This window comes from Paramormyrops kingsleyae, chromosome 24, assembly GCF_048594095.1.
Source record: "Paramormyrops kingsleyae isolate MSU_618 chromosome 24, PKINGS_0.4, whole genome shotgun sequence".
Classification (NCBI taxonomy): Eukaryota; Metazoa; Chordata; class Actinopteri; order Osteoglossiformes; family Mormyridae; genus Paramormyrops; species Paramormyrops kingsleyae.
The window spans coordinates 13,236,495-13,261,005 of record NC_132820.1 but is presented as its reverse complement, the minus strand read 5'-3'; the positions used below and the strand labels follow the sequence as shown (position 1 = coordinate 13,261,005).

The window sequence follows — 24,511 nt, the reverse complement described above, 5'->3', positions numbered from 1 at the left end:
GGTAGTGGAGGCATCACAGGCAGCAGGGAAGGCAGACTATCTTGATATTTTGGGGTCTCCAGGCAGCACAGCCCAGGAGGGGTAGGGAAAATAAAATCTGCAATGTTCAGTCTATGGCACCAATCTTCAGTAGTACAACCAGTCTTATTTTTTTTAACTTAAGTCATTTAATAATACGTTGTGCTCTTGGGTGAGACCAAAACACATCTCAGGAACAGCTTTAAATGGGTTTACTTTGTGCAAAAGGCCAGAGGCCATCCAACATCCGCTGTATGGCATTTTAAACCTCGGCCTGCGTCTGAGGGCTTCTATACTGAACAGGGGTGCTGTGTGGGTGTCATAACAAATAATGGCCAGCAGAGGTCAGGGTCAAAAACACTTTTGTTTAAATCACCTTCTGCGTTCAGTAAAATATGGGGTGTTTGAACCATATTATGCAACCATTGCTAAAAATGAATTTGTTGCTTGAATGATGCGCTGAGACACTGCAATGCTGAGACATGGGGACTTTAATCAGTACCTTTATTCATACATTTCATATGCCTCTAGCTCACATTTTCATAAAGCTGATTCAGAGTCCATGTCTACATGGAAATGAAACCACGCACAGCGCAGATTCTGATTTGTCTTTGTAGATATATACAGCATATACACACAATATATAGTATAAATATATTAAGGTTCGTATACATACATAGATCAAAACTGTTCTAAAAACAAACAAAAACATACATTTCCATTCTTTTTTTCCACCCCACATAGTTATTTAATGCCACAACACACCTGCGGTACATTTTCCTTAAAATATCACCATAAATTTCTTTCATAATTCCATTTCTTTTCTGTGTGTAAATACTGCATACAGATGCCTGCGCGTGAGAATGTGCATCAGCAGCACGGACATGGGATGTGACACTGGTTATGGGCGCGTGTCCCTAAACTTTGAGTTGACTGTAATGCCCCCTACAGGAGGACACTGGCAAACCGTGTGGAACCGTAGGGCCGTGAATATGTCGTCATGGAGACACTTCCCAGAATGTGCAACATCTATTAAAGCAGGCGCTCAGCCTGGGATTTCTGAGCATTCCTCTTTGGATTTCCAGTGATTTAACTGGATAGTGACAGCGGATCTTTCCGATTAGCTGGGCACCCCACTGGGGTAAATGTGCATGGAAGCTGGGCTACCATTGACTGGCACTTTATACACGAGGTCTTGTATGGCCTTGAATTCTTCCCTTAGATTAATAAAAATGAAAAGCATTAACATGAGAGGTGGCATTTTGGTAACATGGCAGCTGCACTTTTTCAAACCTGAAGTCAAGTTTATAATGGAAATATGGATGTGACGAGGAGTTAATTTAAAAACACAAGACAAACAAAACTCAATGGTGACAAGTGTGATGTGCAACAGGCCAAATCTTAGTAACAGCGCCACATAGGGGACAGGAGGTATCACTGTCACATATCACAACTAACTTCTATTACAGTTAAAGAATGCTGTCAGCTCAGTACAACTGGCATGCACTGGGAGGTGCTCAGGTGCAGCCAATCAAATCAGAGGAAAGCATGAGTGTTGAGAAATTGTAACCACTATTGGCTGAGCTGCCGTGCAGCCCCTCCCACCTCATTCCAGACACATCGGAAAGATTAGCTGCTAGTGAAGGACAGACAGATTACACAGATTCCTGGGTGGCGTTTTTGGCATAGGCATAAGACTAAGGCTTCAGTTTTCCTCTGACTGTATTAATCAAACTTAACGATGGCTGCAGCCAGCCTAGGAAGACAGGAAGCATGTTTATAAGGATGCAAAGACTCTTTCACTTCAGAAATCTGGGCATGAGACAAAAATGTGGCATTTCATGATGCTGGAACAGTCTGAATATGACACTTCCTGTAAATGAAGGTGGGTTTGGTGTGCATCAGTCCTACAGAGCACCGCAGATACACACCTGCTGTTTCTCATACTGTCCAAACAGGGGCTGAATGAAACACTGCGGTGCTCCAGAATTCACAGATTTGGTAGATTAAACTGGTTTCTGTGATCAGCCTGGTTTTCTTTGGTGATGTTTTTTTCAATCAGCTGGAAATGATAATAAAGATTTTGGTATCAAATAATCAGATCATTCTTTGATCTACCCTTCAATGTTTGAACCCATTGTGACCTCATTTTCTGTCACAAACGCAGGCTGTATGATACCCATGAGAGGACCATGTCCAGAGTGTCCCGTAGTGACGGCCAAATGAAGCTGCATGAGCCATTTTCTGACCCAACTAAATGGTGCTCTTGGTTTACTTTGGAGCATGGCTTTGAGCCCTTTCTTTTTTAACAGAGAGCACCACCTAGTGGTGTCAGACAATACAGCAAACGGTTCAAGCAGCTTCATTTAGCCATCATTAGTGTCCTGGCATATAGGAGGGCTGCAGGTCTGCTCTTTTTGCGGGAGGTTTGAAACCAGGATGCTTCAGATGACACTGAATGATTTATTCTAAATGGAGGGGTTTAGCTTTTTTACAGAAACATCTAGATGTGACATTTTCCTCTGTCAGAGAGCAGTAGTTTTGACCGTTATGCAAACAAATACCACAGGATAAAATGCATAGAACTCATTGGCTCATCCAGCAGGATGTGCGAGAGACACGATGCTGAATAGCACTGATGTCAACTCTCAAGATGCATTAGCCGCACGTGACGAGCGAGCCGTCGTAAAGGGGCCCGTGTGACCCTTGTGAACACAAGCAGCTCCCGGATCATAAATAACCTCAGAGCGGAGACGTTGGCTCCGGCGTCAGGGCCCATTAAGGGACATTCCTGTCCCTGAGTCACTTTATACGAGTGCAAGCCTCACATGCCACTTCAAGCACACTGCTCAGGTTCACGGACCGGGGGGAGGGGCCAGTCATTGTGCGTATGCTGGGTGCGGCTTCACGTCGCAAAGCCGCGACACGCTCATATACGTCAACCGGACAGAAAAGCAGCACATCCGGGCCCAAAGAGGCTCCGGTAAGGAGACGGGGGCCAATTAAATCTGGCCACCGTTCAAAGTGATCATAAAAATGACAGCAGATTCAATTGCCAACTGCTATTTTCAAGACAGGAATGACATCTGGCTGAATGACTGGCTGAAAATGAATATGACCGTAATAAATAATCTAAGCAACAGGTAGATACTAATGTCCAGGCTGGGGCAGTGCGCTGACAGGTCCAGTGTGGTGATACTGCCCCCTAGTGATGAGTCACTGGTAGTAGCCTTGAAAAGCATTAAATACTGTCCTGATGAAAGGGGTACAGTTTGACTTCACTCCTTCACATAATTGGGAACAAAAAAAGGACAAAGTAAGGACAAAGACAGACTGGCGGGCACGTCACGCCCAGTAATGCCAAATACATGGTATTGTCACTCAGCTGGAGTTCTTCAACCTCTTCTGTACATCATCACATCACATATATAATCCTCTTATTATTTAAATGTTTCCAGTAAAGCTATTCACAGTTTCTGAAATGAAATACTTGGAGAATAACAGTCACCTTACTTAGTTCAACTGCAGATTCCCTTTAAAATACCCCCCCCCCCCCTTACCCCAACCCTGACCTTGAAAGCCTCAGAGCACATGATTATTCACCAAAATCTGCTCGATTCTCTCACAGAGGTGAAAGAGTAACACTGATGCTGTTAGCTGCTGGCTGTTTGATCTGTAAGGCATGTCCTGATCTGGGAGCCAGCCGTGAAGAAAAAAAAAGCAAGAAAGAGCACAGACGGTGATGACAACATGAGAGAAGCGGCCATGATTCACAACTGGGGGGGGGGGGAGGCTTTCCAGAGCCCGTCTGGACAGGTCGCCTTTGACTGCATCATTATGTGCCGCTCTCTTTCAGATACCTGCTCGACAAACCTGTGTCATGTGACTCTCCCATCTACCCATAACCAAGTGCAGGAGCATCACTGCAGCTTCCAGGACAGCCACCGGGGGGCGCTGCGGTCTAATGGCGTTCCCGCTGGGCATGGTGATGGAGTGGGATCAGTGCAGTCTTTTGTCAGATTCTCGCTGGACATGGTTACCATGGGAACGGCGAGAATCTTTGATATGGTCCATGGATGCTTCATACCAGGACGACCAGCCTTGTAACACGATGGTGTCACTACGCCGCGGCCACACGAGGAATCGGGGAAACCAGCCCTGATTCCACCTGGCCGCAAATGCCATACAAAACCAATCAGTATAACTATGTACATGAGTACAGCTGTGTATCTCCATGGAAACCCACACCAAGATCTATGTTTGCATACTGATTGGTGGTAATTAACTTACGTGGTCCCAGATTTTCAAGGTAAAAAAGGGGATACTGCAACACTGACCACCGGGGGGCAGTCTACCTGGAACAGCTGAAGTAGACCTAGTCCTGTATGAACAGACGCTCCCTGGAAGGAGAGGGTCTTCACCGGGAGGAGGCGTGGCTGAGAGAGATTGGCTCTCTCTCTACTGGAGATAAAACCTCACAGCACGTCTCTAAAAAGGAGACAAGCTGACGGCTTGGGCCAAGCAGAGCAGCTCTGCTGTCTGGGAGGGACCGCCCAGCCGAGACACTGCTACGGCCTCCTGCCTGTCAGAGGTCAAAGGTCAGCCGGGCGCACTCCTGGGTTTAGTGGTACGACCCTGCGCTTTCCTCCGGCTCAGAGCTGTAGTCCTTCAGGATGATGCCCTTCTGGAGGTTCAGCAGCGACTTCTTCATCTGGGGGTGGGGAGTGGGACACGGAGGTGGGTGAGAGCTCAGTGGAGGATGCGGAAACGAATTAATATTCATGAGATGCTACATGATTGGCTGGTGAACTCTGTCTATGGTATTCACTGGCCAATCAGGTGGTGCTTACCTCATGAATATTAATAGGTTTCCCATAACCACCCTGTAATATGAAAATTTACCCCCAGAGCGGCCCCCACCTGATCCAGGAGCAGCACCGAGGACCGCAGGATCTCTCTCCACTTCTGCAGCTCGTCGTCATGGTACTGCTGCTGTGACTCCAGCAGCTGCGCCCACTCTGCCTGCGTCTGTGGGAGCCTATCATACCAGGAGGGCACTCTGAAGATACTTATTCATACAACACTAAGACTGTCAAGCCAGCAGAGGGCACTCTACCTACATTTACTGACACTGCACCGACACCGTATAAAAATGAGAGAGGAGCACTCCTGATGTAAGAGACACTACGTGCTGTGATGCTCCTCGGGACGGCACGTACACGGTACCTCTCGTGGGGTCGAAGGCCTGGCCAGGCAGTGAGGCTCTGCGTTGTGTGCTCCAGCATCCACAGCTTGTAGAAGAGCATCATGTTGAGGAACACCAGAATAACAAGGCTGTGTGGAAAGATGGAGAACTAACTGAGTACACACTGAGTACATCAATACAGACACATCACCAGCAGAGCAAGGCTCTGTGGAGAGGGGGAGAACACACTCAGTACACACCAAGTATATACTAAGCACAGAGTACACAATGAGTACACACCGAGTATATACTAAGCACAGAGTACACAATGAGTACACACTCGGTACACAGATACAAGCACATCACCAGAGCAAGATTCGTAGCGAGACAGAGTACACACTCAGTACACACCGAGTATATACTAAGCACAGAGTACACACTCAGTACACACCGAGTATATACTAAGCACAGAGTACACACTCAGTACACACAGAGTATATACTAAGCACAGAGTACACACTCAGTACACACTTTGTGGCACACAGGTATCAGAGATCAGTTTGGAGAGACAGACTGGCACACAGACCGCCAGAGTTAAACAGACAGACAGACAGAGACAGACAGAGACAGACAGACCCCTGTGACAGTTCTGTATCACGCTAACCCTATGTCACCTCCTACGGCTATGGTGAAAGTACGTGTACCTTACACAGATCCTGCAGGAAGCCGGAGGAACAAGGAGAGAGGGGTCAAAGAGCGAGTCAAAGCAGAACACCGACCCTGCCACCCAGCGGCGCCCCCTGCCTCCGGCCGAGGGAAGAGCGTGTGAGGGCATGACGGAGGTTAAGGCCAGCGGCTCCCCTCCCCCGGCCGGGACACTCACACAAGACTGACAACCAACAGCAGCCTGGAGACGCTGTAGAGAGCCAGGCCTCCTGGAAGCTCCTCGGGGATGTGCCGGGTCTGAGTAGATCCTGTGAAGGGGGAGGGCTCTCAGTACAGCAGCCAGTATAACAATCTGAGGAATCTGGTGAATCTAGGTGATTTTAGCTAGTTAAAAGCAGGATAACGTCGCCCCCTACAGGCCCGCGTTAGCGCGAAGGCAGAACAGCTCACGGACCCTGCACGTGCCGGATGCGGTGGATGGCCTCCTCGTGCTCGGGCATGCTCACGAGGCTCAACGGCTCCTCCTCCAGGTGCTGGGCGCGTAGGTGCGACAGCGCGCGCTTGCGGCGGCGGCAGATCGCGGTCCTGGCCACGCGAGACTTGGGGGAGTTCCTGGGGGGCTCCGTCATCACCGCCTCCGTCTTACTCAGCTCCAGCTCTGGAGGAAGAAGACCGGGCGCATGTGCCCAGTGGTCAGTCACGGCCACCAGGACCTGCACAAACTGCCCTGCGGGAGGCGCTAGTCACCTAGGTGTCTGAAGTACTCATCCAGGCCACTCCAAAAGTTTCTCTCGATGAAGCCCTTGACGAGACCCCAGGGCTGCTTTTTGTAGCGGAGCTCCGTGGAGGCCCTGTTGAACCGGGGGGGGGGGGGAATCACTGAGGTCATGTGATCACTGACACGAGACAGCCGACAGCCATCGATTCTGGTAGACAGAGAGGCTGTAGCTTCACCCACTGCCTCTGGATTGGTTATTGAGCAGTAAGCTGCAGCCTTACCTGAGTCGGCACTTGTTCTTGGCCACCCGCGTCAGGACGTAGCGGTTAAGCGTGTAAAAGTAGTCGTGATACGGGACGTCGTGGGCGATCACCTCGGCGTCGATGATGTAGCACTCGCTCTCCTGACTGGCCTTGTACAACGTCTGCGTGCGGTTAAGAGAGTGAGAGAGGGAGGCAGGAAGGGAGACAAAGAGGGAGGGGGAGAGTGAGAGGGAGGGAGAGAGTGAGACAGGGAGAGAGGGAGGCAGGAAGGGAGACAAAGAGGCAGGGAGGAGGAGAGGGAGGGGTAAACATACATCAAGAAACCCATGCAGCGCCGGTGTGTGCTAATGCCCATCGCCACAGCTCACATGCTACTCAGCATGACGGGTATTTATCAAATGATGAACCGGAGCTTATACACGGCTGTACGGACAGCGTAGTACAAATACCAAGGAGAAATCACACAACACGTTTCACTGATTATGTTCCCCACATGAGCTCATGAGCCTTTGGCCCCGGCCAGCAAACAGGCAGGACGCCGAGTGTCACCTGCGTCTCGGTGACGGTGGCAGTCTTGGGGGCCAGCGGGTTGCTCAAGGAGATGGTGTACATGATCTCCCGTGTCTGGTTCCCCGTCTCGTCGTCCTTCTTCCACGGCCGGTACACCACGCCTGCGGGAACGACACGGCCCCACGTCAGCGCCCGGGTCCGGTTACGGTACCGTGGGCCGGGAGGGACACGGGGCAGACCTGAGAACCTCCGCAGCTCCAGGAAGTCCCTCATGAACTGGGATTCTGTGAAGAGCAGGCTGTGCATCTTGTCCACGCTGAGCTTGTAGATCTCATTGATGTACAGCTTTCCGGGCAGGTCCTCTTGGAAGGCCTGCACCTCACCCACTGCGGAGAGACAGAGACAGGGTGGGGGGGGGGGGGGGAGAGATAGGAGTGCACTTCAGAAAGCTCCAGCTCCAGGAATAAAGGGCTGTCACATCACCGATACCACCTCCCTACTCATGTGCAGCTATGGAGAAGCAATACAAGCATCCCTCTGTGTCTGCGGAGGACTGCTCCAAAGTTCACGGATGCTTAAGTCCCCTATATACAATGGTACAGTATTTGCATGTAACCTGCGGACATTCTCCTGTATACATTAAATCATCTCTACTTTTAACCATATATCTATATATCTAAATCTATATATTCATATCTATACTTATAATACCCAACACAATGTAAATGCTATGTAAATAGTTGTCATTCTCTAAACAACACAATATCACAAGATAAAAAATCCGATACATATTCAGTACACAGCACACAGCACAAGCAACGAATGAATGGCGTGAGGCGAACAGTGCTCAAGCAATGAGTGCTGGAGAGAGACTGGGCATCTGAGATGGCGAGAGGCTACGGTGGGATATGCCTGCACATCACTTCATTGGCACAGGTTAGGCGTGGCACGGGGAACTTCTGGGAATTTTTTTTTCCCCCCGAAAATTTTCGATCCACGGTTGGTTGAATCCGTGGATGAGGGACCAATGGATACGAAGGGCCAACTGTAATCGGAAACAAGAGCGTAGTACAAACTGTGTGCTGTAGGGGGCGCTCTAACCTTCATCGTGCGTTTCTGAGGAGTCGCTGAGCTCCGTGGGGAGGTCCTCGTTGTCGTTGAAGTCCAGCGACGGCGAGGGTGCCACCGGCTCCTCCCCTTTACCATTGGGCAGAGGAACGGCCCCTTTTCCATTGGGCAGTGGGACGGCCAGGAGGTCTCCGTCGGCGAGGCAGTTCGAGTACTCCTCTGCTGTTGGGAGGTCGGTCTGTAGGCAGGGGAGGTACAGACACTGCTCGGGTCAGAACGTTAATCAGAAAACCCCCCCCGACGACACGAGGAGAACATGCAAACTGCACTTACGGTTGTATAAGATTCTTGAAATGTACACGTGGGTAAATAGTTAAGCTAGACTGTCATGATTATGAAGCTAATTTAGGGGGTTTACTGGAGGAGGCGTCAGGCGGCCGCGGTGCTTCCTTACGCCTCCGTGGGGGAGGGGCTTGCGGGGCAGCTGGGGGCTGGGCTCTGGCCGCGCCTCGGCGCTGCTCTTGGATGAGCTGTCGTTGGCCTCGTTCTCCTCGTTGTACCTGCACCAGGGCGGGGGGCAACAGCTGAAGGTCAAGGTTACCAGCTCGAGGCACCGTGCCGACAGTCCGTGGATGATTTCGGGGAGGTATGGAGTCATGGTTGGCTGGAGAGCGTTCCTCCTCTTCCGCTCGGACGGGTTTTATCAAAAGCCGCGGCAAAACTGCAAGGTCACCGGCACCCACATATAAGACACTCCGCAGGTGCACAAATATGGAGTGAGGCATTATGGGAAATACGGCAGGATCAAGGACAGGCCGCTGTGGGACTTCACACCGTACACAGACCAGCAGACATGGAGCCACAAGAGGCCAGGGGGCGGTGAACTGAGGCGTGCTTGGAGAAAGGCGACCCCACTCACCCCATAGTGTTGAAGTCATCATCGGGGGGGACATAATCCTCGTCATCACTGGTGAGGCCCAATTCGTTGCCATAGCACTGGTGCACAAAGTGCCACAGCTCCTTGGGACAGAGGGGCTGGAGGGACACAACAGCCACCCAACAGACAACCGTGTCAGACTCTAACCTCTGTCCAGCAGGGGGAGCCTTCCTGGGCACAGACTGAGGGCCCAGTTCACATGCATCAAAAATGAGTGTGCCACTGTAGCAGCCATAGAGAGACGGCTCCCCCCACCAAACCGGGCCCCGGGCTGAGGTTCTGACCTTTTCCAGGAGTGCGTTCTGCCAAAGCCTGAACATCATCATGTAGGTCCGGTCCCTGGCGCCGAATGAGGTTAAGAAGTGCTGCGGAGATGCAGAAGATCAACAGATGAACAGCGGCTTGAGGACAGCTACTGCCACGACCTTGTTACTCAGTACAATAGATGTTATAAGAATAAGTAGGAATTTCACTAAAAGTAACCGTGCACTTTGTACTTACAGTATGAGGCAGGGCTATTATTAACGAAAACAATTCCTAAAACTAAGATACAATAGGAGATGAAAATAAAAACAACTAAATGAGAACTAAGTATTGCTTCCAAAACCAGCTGATCTTTGCCCATCCCATGCAGAAAGAGCCAATGCACTACATCGCTGCACTTTGTAGAGAGTCCTACAGCTTTCTGTCTATCCCTAAAAATACAATGACTAAAATCTGTGGTAAAATATAGCAACATCTTTAAAATAAAAACAAATGAGCCTCACCAAAAACTAAAAGCAAACTAGATTTCAAATGAAAATAAACAATTATATAAAAACCAAATTAAAGAAATAAAAGCGATAACACATACACAAGTATTGCAGTAACAAACGTATTTTATTTTAGTTAGGATTAGTTAGATAGTAGCGAGGATTCATGTATTTCCAGACTTTCTCAGTCAACCATTCTTCAAATTTGCTAGTTATTCATGTCATCATTACAATCATAGAGGGTCGAAATGGTGTTTATATACAATCTTTGGTCCGACTACTTTCTGACTGCTACTTTTATCCTGGCTGACAGACGATCGAGGTTTGCTTGTGTCATGGAGTGCTGCGTGGCCTACGACAACAATGGCATCACAATCGCCGCGGGACGTTGCCCTAGGAATCCTCGGGCTTTTAGATCCTGAGGAGATCCTCCAGACAGCCTTCGCGCTTTGTTAAAAGGACATTTTAGAAGGACTCGCAACATTTAACCCGACCCCTTAATCGCTACGCCCCCTGCTGGCCCACAGACCCATCCTCACCTTTTCGGACTCGGTGCACAGCTGGATGGCGTTGGGAATGAGGCGGGCCGTCTTCTCCTTCGTCATGGAGCAGATGTCCTTCAGACGGACCATCAGCTGGACGGGGAGCAGACAGTATCTGAACAGCACTGCCCACACACATGGAAGCAGGCGGCGGATTCTACATACTACACCATGTCTAGCATGCATTACTCTAACATGTGCCTGTTCAGTGTTAGATCACCGGGGGGGGGGGGGGTCTTTTTCCAGCCGTACCAGCGTTTCCCAACGGAAGATGTTGCTATAGAAACAGATCCAGTTCTCAGACAGGTAGAGCCGACCTTGCAGCAGGATGTCCCTCTGTAGAGCGCAGGAGTAATCTGGGGGCAAAGGTCAAAGGTCAAGAGTGAAGCCCAAGCCCCCACTGCTGTCGCAGTGACTCGCCCTGACGAGGGGTTGCTGGGATATCGGTATCTCACACTCCATCCTGCCACTGGCTGCCAAGCCCATGAGTGCAGGTTGGCGAGAGCTGCCCCCCCAGCCTTGCCCAGCGGCACGGTGCCCCCTGGCTCACCCACGATGAGCCGCTCCGAGTCCGGCAGCTGCTTGAAGAGTTTCCTGAAGTCTTCATTTCGCTGCTTGTAAGTGGGGCTCAGGACCTGGGGAGAGGGAGGGGACGGGTGAGCAGAGGAGTGTGCACTGACACACACACACACGCACACGCACACGCACACACACACACACACACACACACACACACACACACACACACACACACACACAGCAAGCAGCCACGGTAGAATGAGGAGCAGAAGCCACTGGCTGTGTAGACTGGCCCCCCCAATTCCCGAAAGTCCATGTGCAGAGAGAGCAGAGAGCAATGGGAGTGGCATGACGGTGAAGCCTCTGGCCCTGACTGGTGCCTCCAAAGACCACACCCACATCTTGTGTGGCCACAAAAACGGTCCCTCGCTCTGACCCCAGACCAGCCGCCTTGCTTTGGGAAGCCAGCAAAACAAGCTTTCCCTAATGAGCAGCATCACACCAGGTCGGGGACGTGTCACAAAGCAGGGTCACACTAATGAGCAGGCTCTGGGGAGGGAAGGGCAGGGACAGAGAGGGGAGGGACAGGGACAGAGAGGGGAGGGGCCAGGCTCTGGGGAGGGAAGGGCAGGGACAGAGAGGGGAGGGGCCAGGCTCTGGGGAGGGGAGGGCAGGGACAGAGAGGGGAGGGGCCAGGCTCTGGGGAGGGAAGGGCATGGACAGAGAGGGGAGGAGCCAGGCTCTGGGGAGGGAAGGGCATGGACAGAGAGGGGAGGGGCCAGGCTCTGGGGAGGGAAGGGCAGGGACAGAGAGGGGAGGGGCATGGACAGAGAGGGGAGGGACAGGGACAGAGAAGGCCAGGCTCTGGGGAGGGAAGGGCAGGGACAGAGAGGGGAGGGGCATGAAAAGAGAGGGGAGGGACAGGGACAGAGAGAGGAGGGGCATGGACAGAGAAGGGAGGGGCCAGGCTCTGGGGAGGGAAGGGCATGGACAGAGAGGGGAGGGGCCAGGGACAGAGAGGGGAGGGACATGGACAGAGAGGGGAGGGGCCAGGCTCTGGGGAGGGAAGGGCATGGACAGAGAGGGGAGGGGCCAGGCTCTGGGGAGGGAGGGGCGTGGACAGAGAGGGGAGGGGCCAGGCTCTGGGGAGGGAGGGGCATGGACAGAGGGGGAATTCTGAACACAGTATTGTCTTGAGAAGCCGTTGGGACCCAAGCAGTCACAGGACAGAACAGTCCAGCGATCCTTGCATCAGAAGTTGCCATATTTCATGTGAAGGCAGACGAGATAAACATTTCCCCAGAACGCAACACCCCTAAGTGCCAGCATCCTGCTTGTCTGTAGTCATGATACTCAGTGTGCAGCCTTTCCTGGACAGAATACAACATTTCTGTGAGACTGAAAAATGTACCATCTGGAACAAACAAAAATATGCCGTATTAAAACCATATTGTAAAATGCCTTGCCGCTGAGAGATAGACATACGGAGGTGTGAGTACTACCGAACGTGACTCGGTGTTTAGAACCAAGGCACGAACCCTTTTCTAGGGTCAGTGGTAAGTTATCTTGATTTGGAACACGGCAACCCAGCTAGAGACAAATAAGATTTCAGGAAAGTACATAGAGCGACTTGCAGAGACAGTGTGCGCCTCTCCGCTCTATGGGGATGGGCGGAGTTTTATGAAAGAGGCAATTTGATTGGAGCACAACCTCACTAGCCCCATGCAGCAAGCCAACCCCCAGATACCATAATTTAACCTCAGTAACATCCCCAGACAGGTGCCAATGGTCCGGTTAAGCAGCCCTGGAATGAAATCTCACAGTGCTGTTTATGTTTCAATTTTCCAGGGCAAAGGGGTCAGCTACAGCTCACAGGTTAGCCACTGGCTTGAGACAAGGAGCCATAGAGATGCACGGAAGGCGGCTTGATTCACGCTGACCAGCACCACTGACAGGCACGGACATGGAGAGGCACATGGGCTACTTACATTGTACCAGCTCTGGCTCTTCTGTCCACCAAAGTCCGGCAGGGAGCAACGAGGGAAAAGAAGAGTGAGGTCATTAACAAAGTCCTTCATGCATTTTATCAGCAGGCATTTCCCCACACAGAGCAAGAAATGCCACAAGCCTCAAGAAGTGCCTACAGTTCATCTACAGACAAACTCGCATAGTTCAGAACTGGTAACAACTGCTTTCCCCAAATCTGCGTTGCCTTTAAATAACGATGGATTATCGTAAACAGGAAAACCTCGTGCAGCCTCAGCACTGTAAAGACAATCTGCTCGACACAGATTGAGATTTTCACCAGCCGACCATCGGTGACTGACGACTCAAAGTGTGGAGACACGGCTCTGCAGGGTCAGCAGGGCTCGGTGTGAACAGGCTGTGCAATAAGCCTACACACTGGCTCCATGAAACAGATCACCAGTGCTTTTCTGCTGCCACTAGGAGGGAGCAGTGCCATCTCTGTGGTGGAATCCAACACACCAGTGCCTCAACGCTTATTCCTGAGGTGCACATAAATAGAATTTGTGTTATGTTATTTGACAGTCTTTACAGTACAGCATTTAGAGCATAGGTGCTGCTGTCAGTTTTGTTCTTTTTCACTTTTGTGAAAAAGAATCATTACCATTCCTACAGCTGGAGATTTACTAAAACAATTCACTAAAACGTGCAACATAATAATTTTGCCTATAGATATATACCAATGTAGATGAGAGCCCAGTCTTTTCTACCAATGCAGATGAGATCCCAGTCTTTTCTACCAATGCAGACGAGATCCCAGTCTTATCTACCAATGCAGATGAGAGCCCAGTCTTTTCTACCAATACAGATGAGAGCCCAGTCTTATCTACCAATGCAGATGAGAGCCCAGTCTTTTCTACCAATGCAGATAAGATCCCAGTCTTTTCTACCAATGCAGATAAGATCCCAGTCTTGTCTACCAATGCAGATGAGATCCCAGTCTTATCTACCAATGCAGATGAGATCCCAGTCTTATCTACCAATGCAGATGAGATCCCAGTCTTATCTACCAATGCAGATGAGAGCCCAGTCTTATCTACCAATGCAGATGAGATCCCAGTCTTGTCTACCAATGCAGATGAGATCCCAGTCTTGTCTACCAATGCAGATGAGATCCCAGTCTTATCTACCAATGCAGATGAGAGCCCAGTCTTGTCTACCAATGCAGATGAGATCCCAGTCTTATCTACCAATGCAGATGAGATCCCAGTCTTTTCTACCAATGCAGATAAGAGCCCAGTCTTGTCTACCACTAGAGATGACAGCTGTGACTTGGGCCATCATGTGATCCATCCTTCGCCATGGGATCCATTCATTATCACCGACTTTGTGAGAGCAGCTTAACTAAAACGTCGACTGACATAGATACAGATGTAGACTGCTAAGCAAGGTGGGGAACATATCGTAAGCACCCGGTTGACTTAAACCATGACACTGCCAAATTAAAGCTGAGAGATTGCTTTGGTAAATCTCTGCTGTACAAATGGATTGTTTGTAAGCTCCATGTGTTCATATTAAATCCATGTCAAGCCGGGTGTACAATCAGGTGCCACGTCGGCCACTGGGACTCGGCCTGCAGCTGGCAGCCCAGTTGGAAACAGACAGCGAGCTACTAAACGGAGAGACAGGGTGTCGGGCAGGGCATCGGAGCTGGGGGGGTGGGGGGGTGGAGCGCCGCGGGCCTGGGAGGAGAGGGGGACAGACGGCTTACTTTAATCAGGTTTAGCCTGTCATACTGAAAGGGAAATAAAAAGGATACCAGAGCTTTGTGACAGAGCCAACGAGGCCTGCAATGCAATCATTTTCCCTCCATAATTTGTACAGTTGAAACAAACAGGAGGAACATAAAATCGGTTTGACAGCCAAACAAACACCACTGTAATTTTTCCTTCACCACAGTTAATGCCACCTTTCTGTCACTTGTGGACTGACACTAGTTCCATTGTGCCACCAGCAACTGATATGCATATAGTACCGGGAGAGCTATGATAATAATTATAATATTAATAATAATAACAACAACAACAACCTTTCTGTTATACGGAACAAGAAGCACAGCTAAAAGTGCTATTTCAGTAGTAATAATCCTGCTGAAAGTCCCAGGGCATAATGCATGATACACATCCGGGACTCGATCCAACAGCCTTTCACAGGCGGAGGGAGCATCCCAGCAAGACCCTCACATCGCTTTCCACATCACCAGGACAACCACAAAAGCTGCGTTTTGCTTTCGGACGGTGTAAAGGTGGGATACAGAGCAGACACACTATCCACAGGAGCGAGAGTGTTAGATGGAGAGGGAGCTGAAGGGTGACATAAGGGAGGAGGATGTGGGGGTACGGGATGCGGGGGGGGGGGGGGGGGGTTGGGGAGCAGACACACACAGGGAAGAGAGGGGTTAATAAAAGAGCAATGCTTACTTTGGAAAGTCGCTTGTGAGACTAGCATGCATGAGAAGAAGAACAGTGATCAGAGGGCAAAAGCACACTGTGCCATCGGCAGTCACAGGAACAGATCAGTGTTACGCGGCGGACAGGTCATGTGACGAGGTCCGGGGGGGGGAGATGGGAGTGGCAGAGAGAGGGTGAGATGGGAGGAGCCAACTGCTGGAGGGGCCCGTATACAAATATGGCATGGAAAGGGGACAGTGCAGCGCCCTCCCCAGGGCTCGATGAGGAAGTTCACTCTGAGGATTACAATACACCTCAGTTTCTCACCATGCAAACTATTAATCAACATATAGCACAAGACGTGAAAACCTTGACCTGAGTGTTTCTCCCATGCAATATCCATCAGTATAAAGGAGTAAAAAGTTACATTTGTATTAAAAGTACTCGGTAAAGTTTCAGAATAATAATGACCAGTAGCTCAGAAATTAATTACTTGATCCCTTCTGAACTCCTGTCTGACTTGTAAGGCACTATTATAAATGGTTGACAAACCAATGAGAAGTTACAGGATGAGGGGGTCACAACCTCTGACCAATCAGTAACAACGGGCTCAGTGCTGAGTCAGCAGCTAGTGACCAATCAACAGTGGTGCATTATAGGCTGTGACCAATCAGGAAGTCAGGCCCGGCGTGAGGTGGCTAACGGTGCTGAGGAGGACATGGGGCTGCTGGAAACGCTGCCTGTCTGTGGGACTCAGAAGGCTAGACTGTCCCACATAGCAGATAGACCTGCTGCATGATGAGAACCTGGCCTGTTTTTGCAGGTATAACCTTCAGTAAACTTTGTGGCATCAGTAACAAGTTCTTAAGGATTATTCTTGTTAGTTTATGAGTTTTGTGCCAACAGCGACTCTGATTGAACATAATCCATAACGCAGACACGTGTTACCCTTCCAGCCAGTTCCTGATTGGCCTGTTTTTGCAGGTATAACCTTCATGATGACAGATCTTTCAAGCAGAAAGGGACCCCCCCCCCCTTTCCCGGGGCAGGTTATGCTACATTACAGCTTTAAAGTGCTTTGTCTATTATAGGATGTGACCCGTTCGATTACTTCAGTCTGACCCTGAGTGTGCAGTTCTCACCTTGGAGTTCTTGCCGCCGCTGCCGGATCGTGGGGGTTGCAGGGTCTGGCCGGCGGTGGGGGGTGAGCGGTCTGCGGCATGCTCCGCGCTCTTCTCCACCATGGCGTCGCCCTCGGGGCTCTGGGGGGTGGGTGAGCGGGAGCGCTTGCGCAGGATGGGCGAGCAGGCGGGGGAGCTCCGGCTCGAGTTACTGGCAGTGCTGGGGGGGGGGGGGGGGGGGGACAGGGCGGCGGTCACTGCGGCAGCCACGCGGATACATCAACACCATGAAGACACAGAATGCTGTCAAACGACCCGGCTCTGCTCAGACGGCAGTTTGCGTCAGACTGACCGCCACGCCGTGGGTAAATGCCAAATGTACGGCTCCTTCACCACCTCTCACCGGCTGGCCAGAACAGTTTGTACCGAACGGTATCTATCGAAGCCCCTTGGGGACAAAAAGCCAGAGTTTCTGGGCAGCATCCCGTTGAGCTCCTGCGTCCATGGGGAGGACTAAAGGGCACTCCAGCAGATTGTCCCAGAGTGAGACAGAGACAGCATTGCTGCCTGTCCTCACCACATCACCGCCTGTCCTCACCACATCACCGCCTGTCCTCCTCACATCACCACCACTCTGCTCTTTTCCTTCTGACCCGCTTCCAATCTCACGCTCCCCCTCTATGCTTCTCTCATCCCTGGTTCCCACCCCAGGTGTTTATGTGAGAGAGCAGGCAGAGATGGAAAAACACAGGACAGTGAAGGGCAGAGCTGCTGACGCAAGCAGGGAGGGAGGTTGTAAGGGCACCAAGGGCGATTGGGGGGGAGGGGGGGTTCCTGCTTTAAGGTGCCTGCCCACCGCCTGCTTTAAGCAGATGTGCTCAGTACGGCGGATTGACTCTTCCCGTGGATGTCAGAGAGGTGAGCAAAGGGAAAGGTGCCCGTCAGGGCAGAGAGCCTCCGTGAAGAACACCCCCCCCACACAGAAACACACACACACAGACACTCCCCTGACTGGCAAACTAGCAGAACAGGGAGTCCCTGTTAAAGGTCGCTTGTGGGTCAGTTTGTTCACGCTGCAGCTACAGTGGAAAAATCGAATAAAATCTCCTGCTCACTGGCCTGTTTAACCTGATCCATACTCACAGTCGCTGTGCTTCATTTGAATGGTTCTGGTTTTATTAGCTTATCCTGGTCAGAGTCATGGGGGGATGCAGCCCATTCTAGGGAGCCCAGGGCACAAGGCTGGGGCACAGTCTGCGAGGGAGGCCACACGCACACACAGACACAGACACAGACACACACACGCACAGACACAGACACGCACATGCACAGACACGCACGCACAGACACACGCACGCACAGACACACACACGCACAGACACACACACGCACATCTTGCGAGAGGAACATGGCGTGCCAGAAGGAACGCTGCATGACATGGGGAGAACACACAAGTTGTACATACACAGGCCGGAGGCTGGGCCGGAACCCACAGCCATGGAGGTCCCGCCCACAAGGCCAACGCGCCACGCCCAGATCATAATAAAGAATAGCAGCACAGGAGCTTTTGTAACAGTGAAACGGGAAGTGTGACATGTCTCATAAAGCCACTTCCACATGCCCCAAAGTACTGGGCACCCCTGCACTTAAGTTACACGCCATTACAGGGCTGGAGTGCAGATGAAAGCATAAGGGGACCCGCCCTGCATTCGCCCCGGGGTGTGCGGGCGACATGGATCTCACGGCCGTCCCAGACGGCTCCGCTTTCCTAGGACGCCCTGTGGCGCTTTCCCACAGCACCTCGCTCCCACACAGTAAGGTGTTAAGGTAGCCGGACTCGGGGACTCCAACAGGGAAAGCCACTCGAGTCAGATTCCAACCTGACAAACAGCGTCCAAAGGAACATGCATCAGGCAGCAATCTGGGAAGCAATCTCCCAGATGCCTTTGCTATAATCTTTGTGGAAAGTTAAACAGGGAACTCAGCTCCTGGGCTAAAAATAAGGCAGAGGGAGATCTGGAGAGCGAGTACGTCCTCCGTGGCTTAAATGAAAGGGGGGATTCACGGCCCCCGATCAGCAGCCCTGCAGAGGAGGTCTCTAAATGGACCAGGGAGGCGGCGATATACGAACACGCATGGGTCTGAAAAGCGGAAGCAAGAGCGTGACCTGTAAGCGGCCTGCCATCGATTCAGTTTAAAGTGCTATAATCGGAGTAAAAATGTGAAACTAGTTTAAGGAATATGGGTGGTCTGAGACACATACACCTGACAACTTAATATCCAAATCGCTGAACACAACACTACCGGATATGAGAAAGACTGATTTATATATGTATACATGCACAGGAATTCTGGAGAGAGATTTATCCGGAAAACCAGTGGTAGTATGACGGTGTGGCGATATGTGGTGATGGAGACCTTTCCCCGCAGTCATAAGAGGTGGGGGTCACCAAAGCCGGCCTACCGGGGGTCACCAAAGCCGGCCTACCGGGGGTCACCAAAGCCGGCCTACATCCGGGGCTCAGGGGTTGGGCTCTCTCTTCGCTCGATTGGCCGAGGTTAGAGATGACAGCCATCTGCATGGCTGAGTCCAGGCAGTGAGGGGGTGATGGAGGACAGACAAGAAACCAACAAGACCAACAACATTCAGAGACGTCATAGAGATGGACGATATTCATACGAGGGTAACTGCACCAGCATACCACCACCTGGGGGCATAATTCCTGACAAATTTACTCTGTCACATGAGACTATAGAGAGCCAAAGTGTCCCCAATTTCCATCAGGACCAGCCAGAGACAGGGACCCAAAGTGAGGCGTCAGACGCCCTCCACGTGACCCTGTGACGGATTTAGTAACGTGGGGGAGGGCTGGAGGGACACAGGAGTTACAAGGAAACCAGGAATAACTCACAGGGCGCCGCCACAATCGGCACATTAAAAAATAAACAGCTTTCATTACTTCTTAATGCCCGCGGTTCTAATTCGAGCAGAATCGACCGACCCTTCGGACATCTAACAAGTGCTCATGAAGAGCTCGGTAATTTCAGCAGGCTGCCTGAACCCCCCCCCCCCCCCCCGGTACAGGGGGTCCGGTGAGTTGGAGCCGGGCGGCCAGTCGCTGCGAGGCTCTAGCGGATGCTATCGCTAAGCGCTAAGAGGTCTCGTTAGCCAGCTTAACCCAGTTAGTCAGTGCTCAGCGAGACCTTCTGCTGCCTTCATGCAGGCTCCAGTAGGCTTTACATAGTCAACCCCCTCTTAGCGACTAGCAGGGCACTCGGCTACGGCACTCGGCTACGGCACTCGGCTACGGCACTCGGCTACGGCACTCGGCTACGGCACTCGGCTACGGCACTCGGCTACGTCTGCCCTGATTACGGCAAACCCCGACATCCTCTTTACCTCACTGAGCAGCAGGAACTCCAGGTAAAAATCGGTAGAGCCGACTTACGCTGTAACTCTGGACTTCCTGTTTGCCTGACTGAGCCCGTAATGATATTTACTTTCTTGGTAAATGCTCCACTGCTACACTAATCATACACTACTCCAGGGCTGCTACACTAATCATGCACTACTCCAGGGCTGCTACACTAATCATACACTACTCCAGGGCAGCTACACTAATCATACACTACTCCAGGGCACGCTTGCTTCTCGGTTCATAACCCACAGTCCCTTGAAAGCCTGCTGTATTCCGTTGATCTTGAAGACTCCAAAAAAGCATCAGAATTTGAGAAGAGGACACTGGGTGTTTAGTTTATAGGCTTACATCCGTCATCACAGCAGGATGTCTGCTTCGCCTCATACTGGCCGGACTCCTGACCTCCATTAAGGGAGGTCGGCTGCCGGCCAAACACCACGTGAGAGATCCTACTTGTCAAGAGTTCTCAGAGCTCAGGACTGACTCCTCTGGTATAAGGTAGGAGCCCCAGGACCATTTGAATCAATCACTAGAGCACAGACACGTAGATGATCCTCGGGCTGGCAGACCGTCAGCGCCTCCTGGCATCTGCAGGTCTTTGGTCAAAATCTGATCCCTGACAGGCGAGATTCTCAGCGATAGGAGCTACATGAGACGCCCAGGGCTGAAGCCTCCATCACCTCATGATGCAGCGTTCAACATACGGGCTCTGTACTGATGTCACCCATGTAGCGAAAACAAAATAATAGCAAAACGTCTTTTTGTGACCTCAAGAACATCCAAAACAAAATAAAACGTTACACAGATTGCTAGTATTCAAAACGGTAACGCTTGACAGCTAAAATTTCACTGGGAAGGTCGAGTATGACATCAGCTGAACGGAGAAGACGCTTTTCAGCATTCTGACTGCACATCAGTTCTGGTATTCAAAGAACTCAGTTATGCATGAGATGCATTCAGACCATCAGTCTGACACGAATCCACATTTTCATACCCAACCGTTGGTGCAACCTGTGGGATTGTAATGATCGGGGCCTGATCGACTGGCCATCATTACAGAGAGGAGGACAACGCGCTCACCCTACCACGTGACCGAAACGCCTGGGGGTGTCACGGGGGGGTGACCTGACATGCTCAGCCGCTCTGGAGAATGACGTTCACATTCTCGTCCGTTGTCGCCGACATTACTACAGTGACATCATCCCAAAATGAGGAGCTCAGAGAAACACAGTGACAGGAGAATGGTGATTCCCCCCCCCGCCCCCCCCCCCGGATATGGCACTTAAGGTCAGCGATGCGAGCAGACTGAGCAGGAAGCTGAGCTGACACCCCTACCCAGCAGCGGGAATCGACCCAGATACAGAGAGAGAGCGCAGACCGGACAGGGGACTTTTCTATAAACATCATCACCTAAATAGACCGAAATGGTGACGATGGTCAGCTGTCAGGCAGCCTTGACCGGGTTGAGTGACACACTTCCTGCCTTCTATATCACAAGCTTTCTGTCGCTCTCGACCACTGAGCCATGTCTTTGATGACCTGTTCGCTCCTCCCAAAATGGCAGTGGGCAGGGAAAGGTCTACATCAGCGGTCACCAACTAGCGGCTCCGCCCTGCATCCGGAAAGAAACCCGGCTGAGTCAGCCCCATACCGCCCCCCCCCCCCCCCAACCTACCCCACCCCTCCCCAAGTCAGCATTTTTTTGGATACAGTGGATGTTGGTAGTTCCTGACAGAAAACGGCCTTCTGGGAAAAATAGCTGGAGACCCCTGCTCTAGGTAGAACAGTCTAGGGGGGTAACAGTACATAAAATTCACGGTTCAGTAAAATTTCAATATAGCAGGAAAAGCTGAACCTATTTTGAAATAATTTATAATTAAAACACAATTAGGAACAGTTGTTTAACCAAAAGCAATACTTCTGTCAAAGTGTTAACAAAACCTAAGAGATGTATATTTGCACACTGTACAAATTAACATGTAAAATAAATTTTTAAATCCAAAATATAACATCATAACTATTATAATGAACTAAATCCCGTCCAAAGTCTGGGTTCTCTATTAACACTCCTATAGCTGTAGTCATTTTTTGGCCTGGTCAGAATTTCCTGGTACCTTAAATGCAACAGGCAGTTTCAGCCTCGCTCCAGTCATACACACTCACATGATTTCACATGTTGGACGTGCTTCCAGCAACATATCCCACTTTGGTATAACAGAACCGACAGACAGTCCTGGTCTTGTCAAGCACACTCTCTCTAATGTTGGAGAAATTTATTGTGAGCCCAAAATGTTCCCAAGCCTCGGAGTACGGTTGACTATAGCCAATGCACAGCCACAATTAGCGTGAAGTTTTCCCATGTTGAACATCATTTGTGAATTTACATTCTGCAAGTCAAGAAATGTATTCATTCGTTTCATTGTGCATACTGAACCGACAGTCACACAGACACGAGCGCGACACACACAGACACACACACACACTTACCAGGCGAGCTTGAAGCCCCTCATAGGTGTGCTGCATTATCTCTCACAGCCATGACGCCTCGATCGCGAGCCATTCATGTCGAGCCGGCGGGCTGCGGAGCCCCAGCCTCGGCCCACGTGGCACCCGTCTCTGCCCTCCGGCTGGGCGCTGCCGCGCTCTCGGGCACGCCACCCCTCAGTGCATCTTGCGCCGGGGGCCCTGCTTGCGTGCGTGTGTGTGTGTATATGTGTGTGTGTGTGTGTGTGTGTGAGCGCGCGCGTGTCGCCGAATACGCAGTCGCTCCCAGATGCAGCCGCCTCTCTCCCTCCCGATCCTGCTGCAGTTAAACAACATGAGCTGCGCTGTGCTGTGCTGTGCTTACTGAGCATGCTCCAGCTCTGCCCCTCCCCCGACAGCCCAGCGGGGAGTGCACGGCTCTGAGCTCAGCGCCCCCATACCGGTCCCCCCGCCCCGCCTGGGGCGCTGATCATTGTATCCTGGAGAAGCAGCTGGCCTTTAATCCCTTAACGTGCGGGGGGGGGGGGAGAGATCTGATCCAGGATACAATGATCAGGAAGCTGCTCCCTCAGCCTGAGTGCAGCTCGTCCTCATACTCGACTGGGAGGCGCAGTCACGGTCATGCCGTGGTATGGGGACATGGGGGGGGGCTGCTGAGTCACAGTCACCGAGCAGCCAGCGATGGGGGTGGTGGCTGGAACAGTCACTCTCGTCACTTATCACTGATGTATTTATGGCTCCTTTGTCACCTATGTTTTCTCACTGACCGGACCGGGGGTGCTGAACGGACAGCTCCAGGGACGGGCTCTGCCGACGCTCCTCACTGCCGGCTCCGTGTCATGTGGGCCAGGGCCCTGACCACGCCCTTCTGGCCTCGGCCACGCCCACCAAGCCCTAACCACGCCCTTATGGCCTCGGCCACGCCCACCAAGCCCTGACCACTCCCTCGCTGCCCCGCTCAGCCTCCCTAATTAAATGACAAAGGTGTCACGCTTCTCTGCACATCTAAAAACAGAAAGAGGAAGCAGCTGACGGGGGGTGGAACAAAAGGCTGCCATATGCCAGGAGGGTGTGTGGGGGCCGGCCAATGGGAGGTGGTGACGCGGCGTCAGGTGATCGGGTGAGCCTGGCATGCCGCTAATCCACGACTGGTGACGTAATCTGCTGGAGGATGCCTCTGCGTGACAGAGGGAGAGCAGAAGGCGGGGTGATCACATGCACCTTCCATTTATCACTCCATTCTGCTCCCCCCGTAAAGGGGGGGGACACACCTCGAATGCAGAGCGTGTCCACCTTTCTTGTGGCAGACAGAGTGACCACCTGGGGCTCTGAAGGCACTGCGGGTTCGAGAGCCGGTGGAAGCAACACCGAAACTCGTCTGTGACCATAATCTGCAGTGTCTAGGGACTGGAACCTATCAGCTGCTCGGACGCTGTGAGGACAGACGGAGGCTGTGCGTCTGTATGCAAACACGCTGCCTGTGCAGACGTACACCCCCAGGGGCAGCACTGAGCTATTTCCGGCTGGTGATCATATGATCTGACCCGTTTATCAGAAACAGGGACCCAGAACCACACACAGAACCAGTCAGTCATTGTTGTACACAGGTTATAGCCCGTATTGGAAGCAGACACAGAACCAGCCAGTCAGCGTTGTACACAAGTTCAAGCCCGTATCGGAACCAGACACACAACCAGCCAGTCAGCGTTGTACACAGGTTCTAGTCCGCATCGGAACCAGACACACAACCAGCAAGTCAGCGTTGTACACAGGTTCTAGCCCGCATCGGAACCAGACACACAACCAGCAAGTCAGCGTTGTACACAGGTTCTAGCCCGCATCGGAACCAGACACACAACCAGCAAGTCAGCGTTGTACACAGGTTCTAGCCCGT

The 24,511-nt window shown here is 51.6% G+C and overlaps 1 protein-coding gene across 12 annotated transcripts in view; it reads right to left on the bottom strand.

The window, feature by feature from the left end:
• Positions 1 to 491: 491 nt before the first annotated feature.
• Positions 492 to 24,511, bottom strand: part of LOC111850619 (protein Aster-B-like) — a 63,926-nt gene continuing 39,906 nt past the window's right edge. For 4 of the 12 annotated variants that reach the window (XM_072706214.1, XM_072706206.1, XM_072706205.1 and 1 more), the window contains 18 exons: positions 16,736 to 16,934; positions 13,167 to 13,187; positions 11,210 to 11,294; positions 10,912 to 11,015; positions 10,657 to 10,752; positions 9,650 to 9,730; positions 9,348 to 9,463; positions 8,847 to 9,012; positions 8,462 to 8,690; positions 7,600 to 7,746; positions 7,400 to 7,521; positions 6,869 to 7,011; positions 6,617 to 6,720; positions 6,324 to 6,527; positions 6,087 to 6,177; positions 5,245 to 5,352; positions 4,939 to 5,056; positions 492 to 4,729 (listed from right to left, as the gene is read on the bottom strand). In XM_072706214.1, the coding sequence (XP_072562315.1) occupies positions 4,640 to 4,729; positions 4,939 to 5,056; positions 5,245 to 5,352; positions 6,087 to 6,177; positions 6,324 to 6,527; positions 6,617 to 6,720; positions 6,869 to 7,011; positions 7,400 to 7,521; positions 7,600 to 7,746; positions 8,462 to 8,690; positions 8,847 to 9,012; positions 9,348 to 9,463; positions 9,650 to 9,730; positions 10,657 to 10,752; positions 10,912 to 11,015; positions 11,210 to 11,294; positions 13,167 to 13,187; positions 16,736 to 16,934 (2,224 nt within the window). In that variant the 3' untranslated portion in view covers positions 492 to 4,639. Of the gene's footprint in view, positions 4,730 to 4,938; positions 5,057 to 5,244; positions 5,353 to 6,086; positions 6,178 to 6,323; positions 6,528 to 6,616; positions 6,721 to 6,868; positions 7,012 to 7,399; positions 7,522 to 7,599; positions 7,747 to 8,461; positions 8,691 to 8,846; positions 9,013 to 9,347; positions 9,464 to 9,649; positions 9,731 to 10,656; positions 10,753 to 10,911; positions 11,016 to 11,209; positions 11,295 to 13,166; positions 13,188 to 16,735; positions 16,935 to 22,620; positions 24,460 to 24,511 lie in introns of those variants that run through there. The other 8 variants (XM_072706215.1, XM_072706209.1, XM_072706212.1 and 5 more) reach the window with 8 other exon arrangements.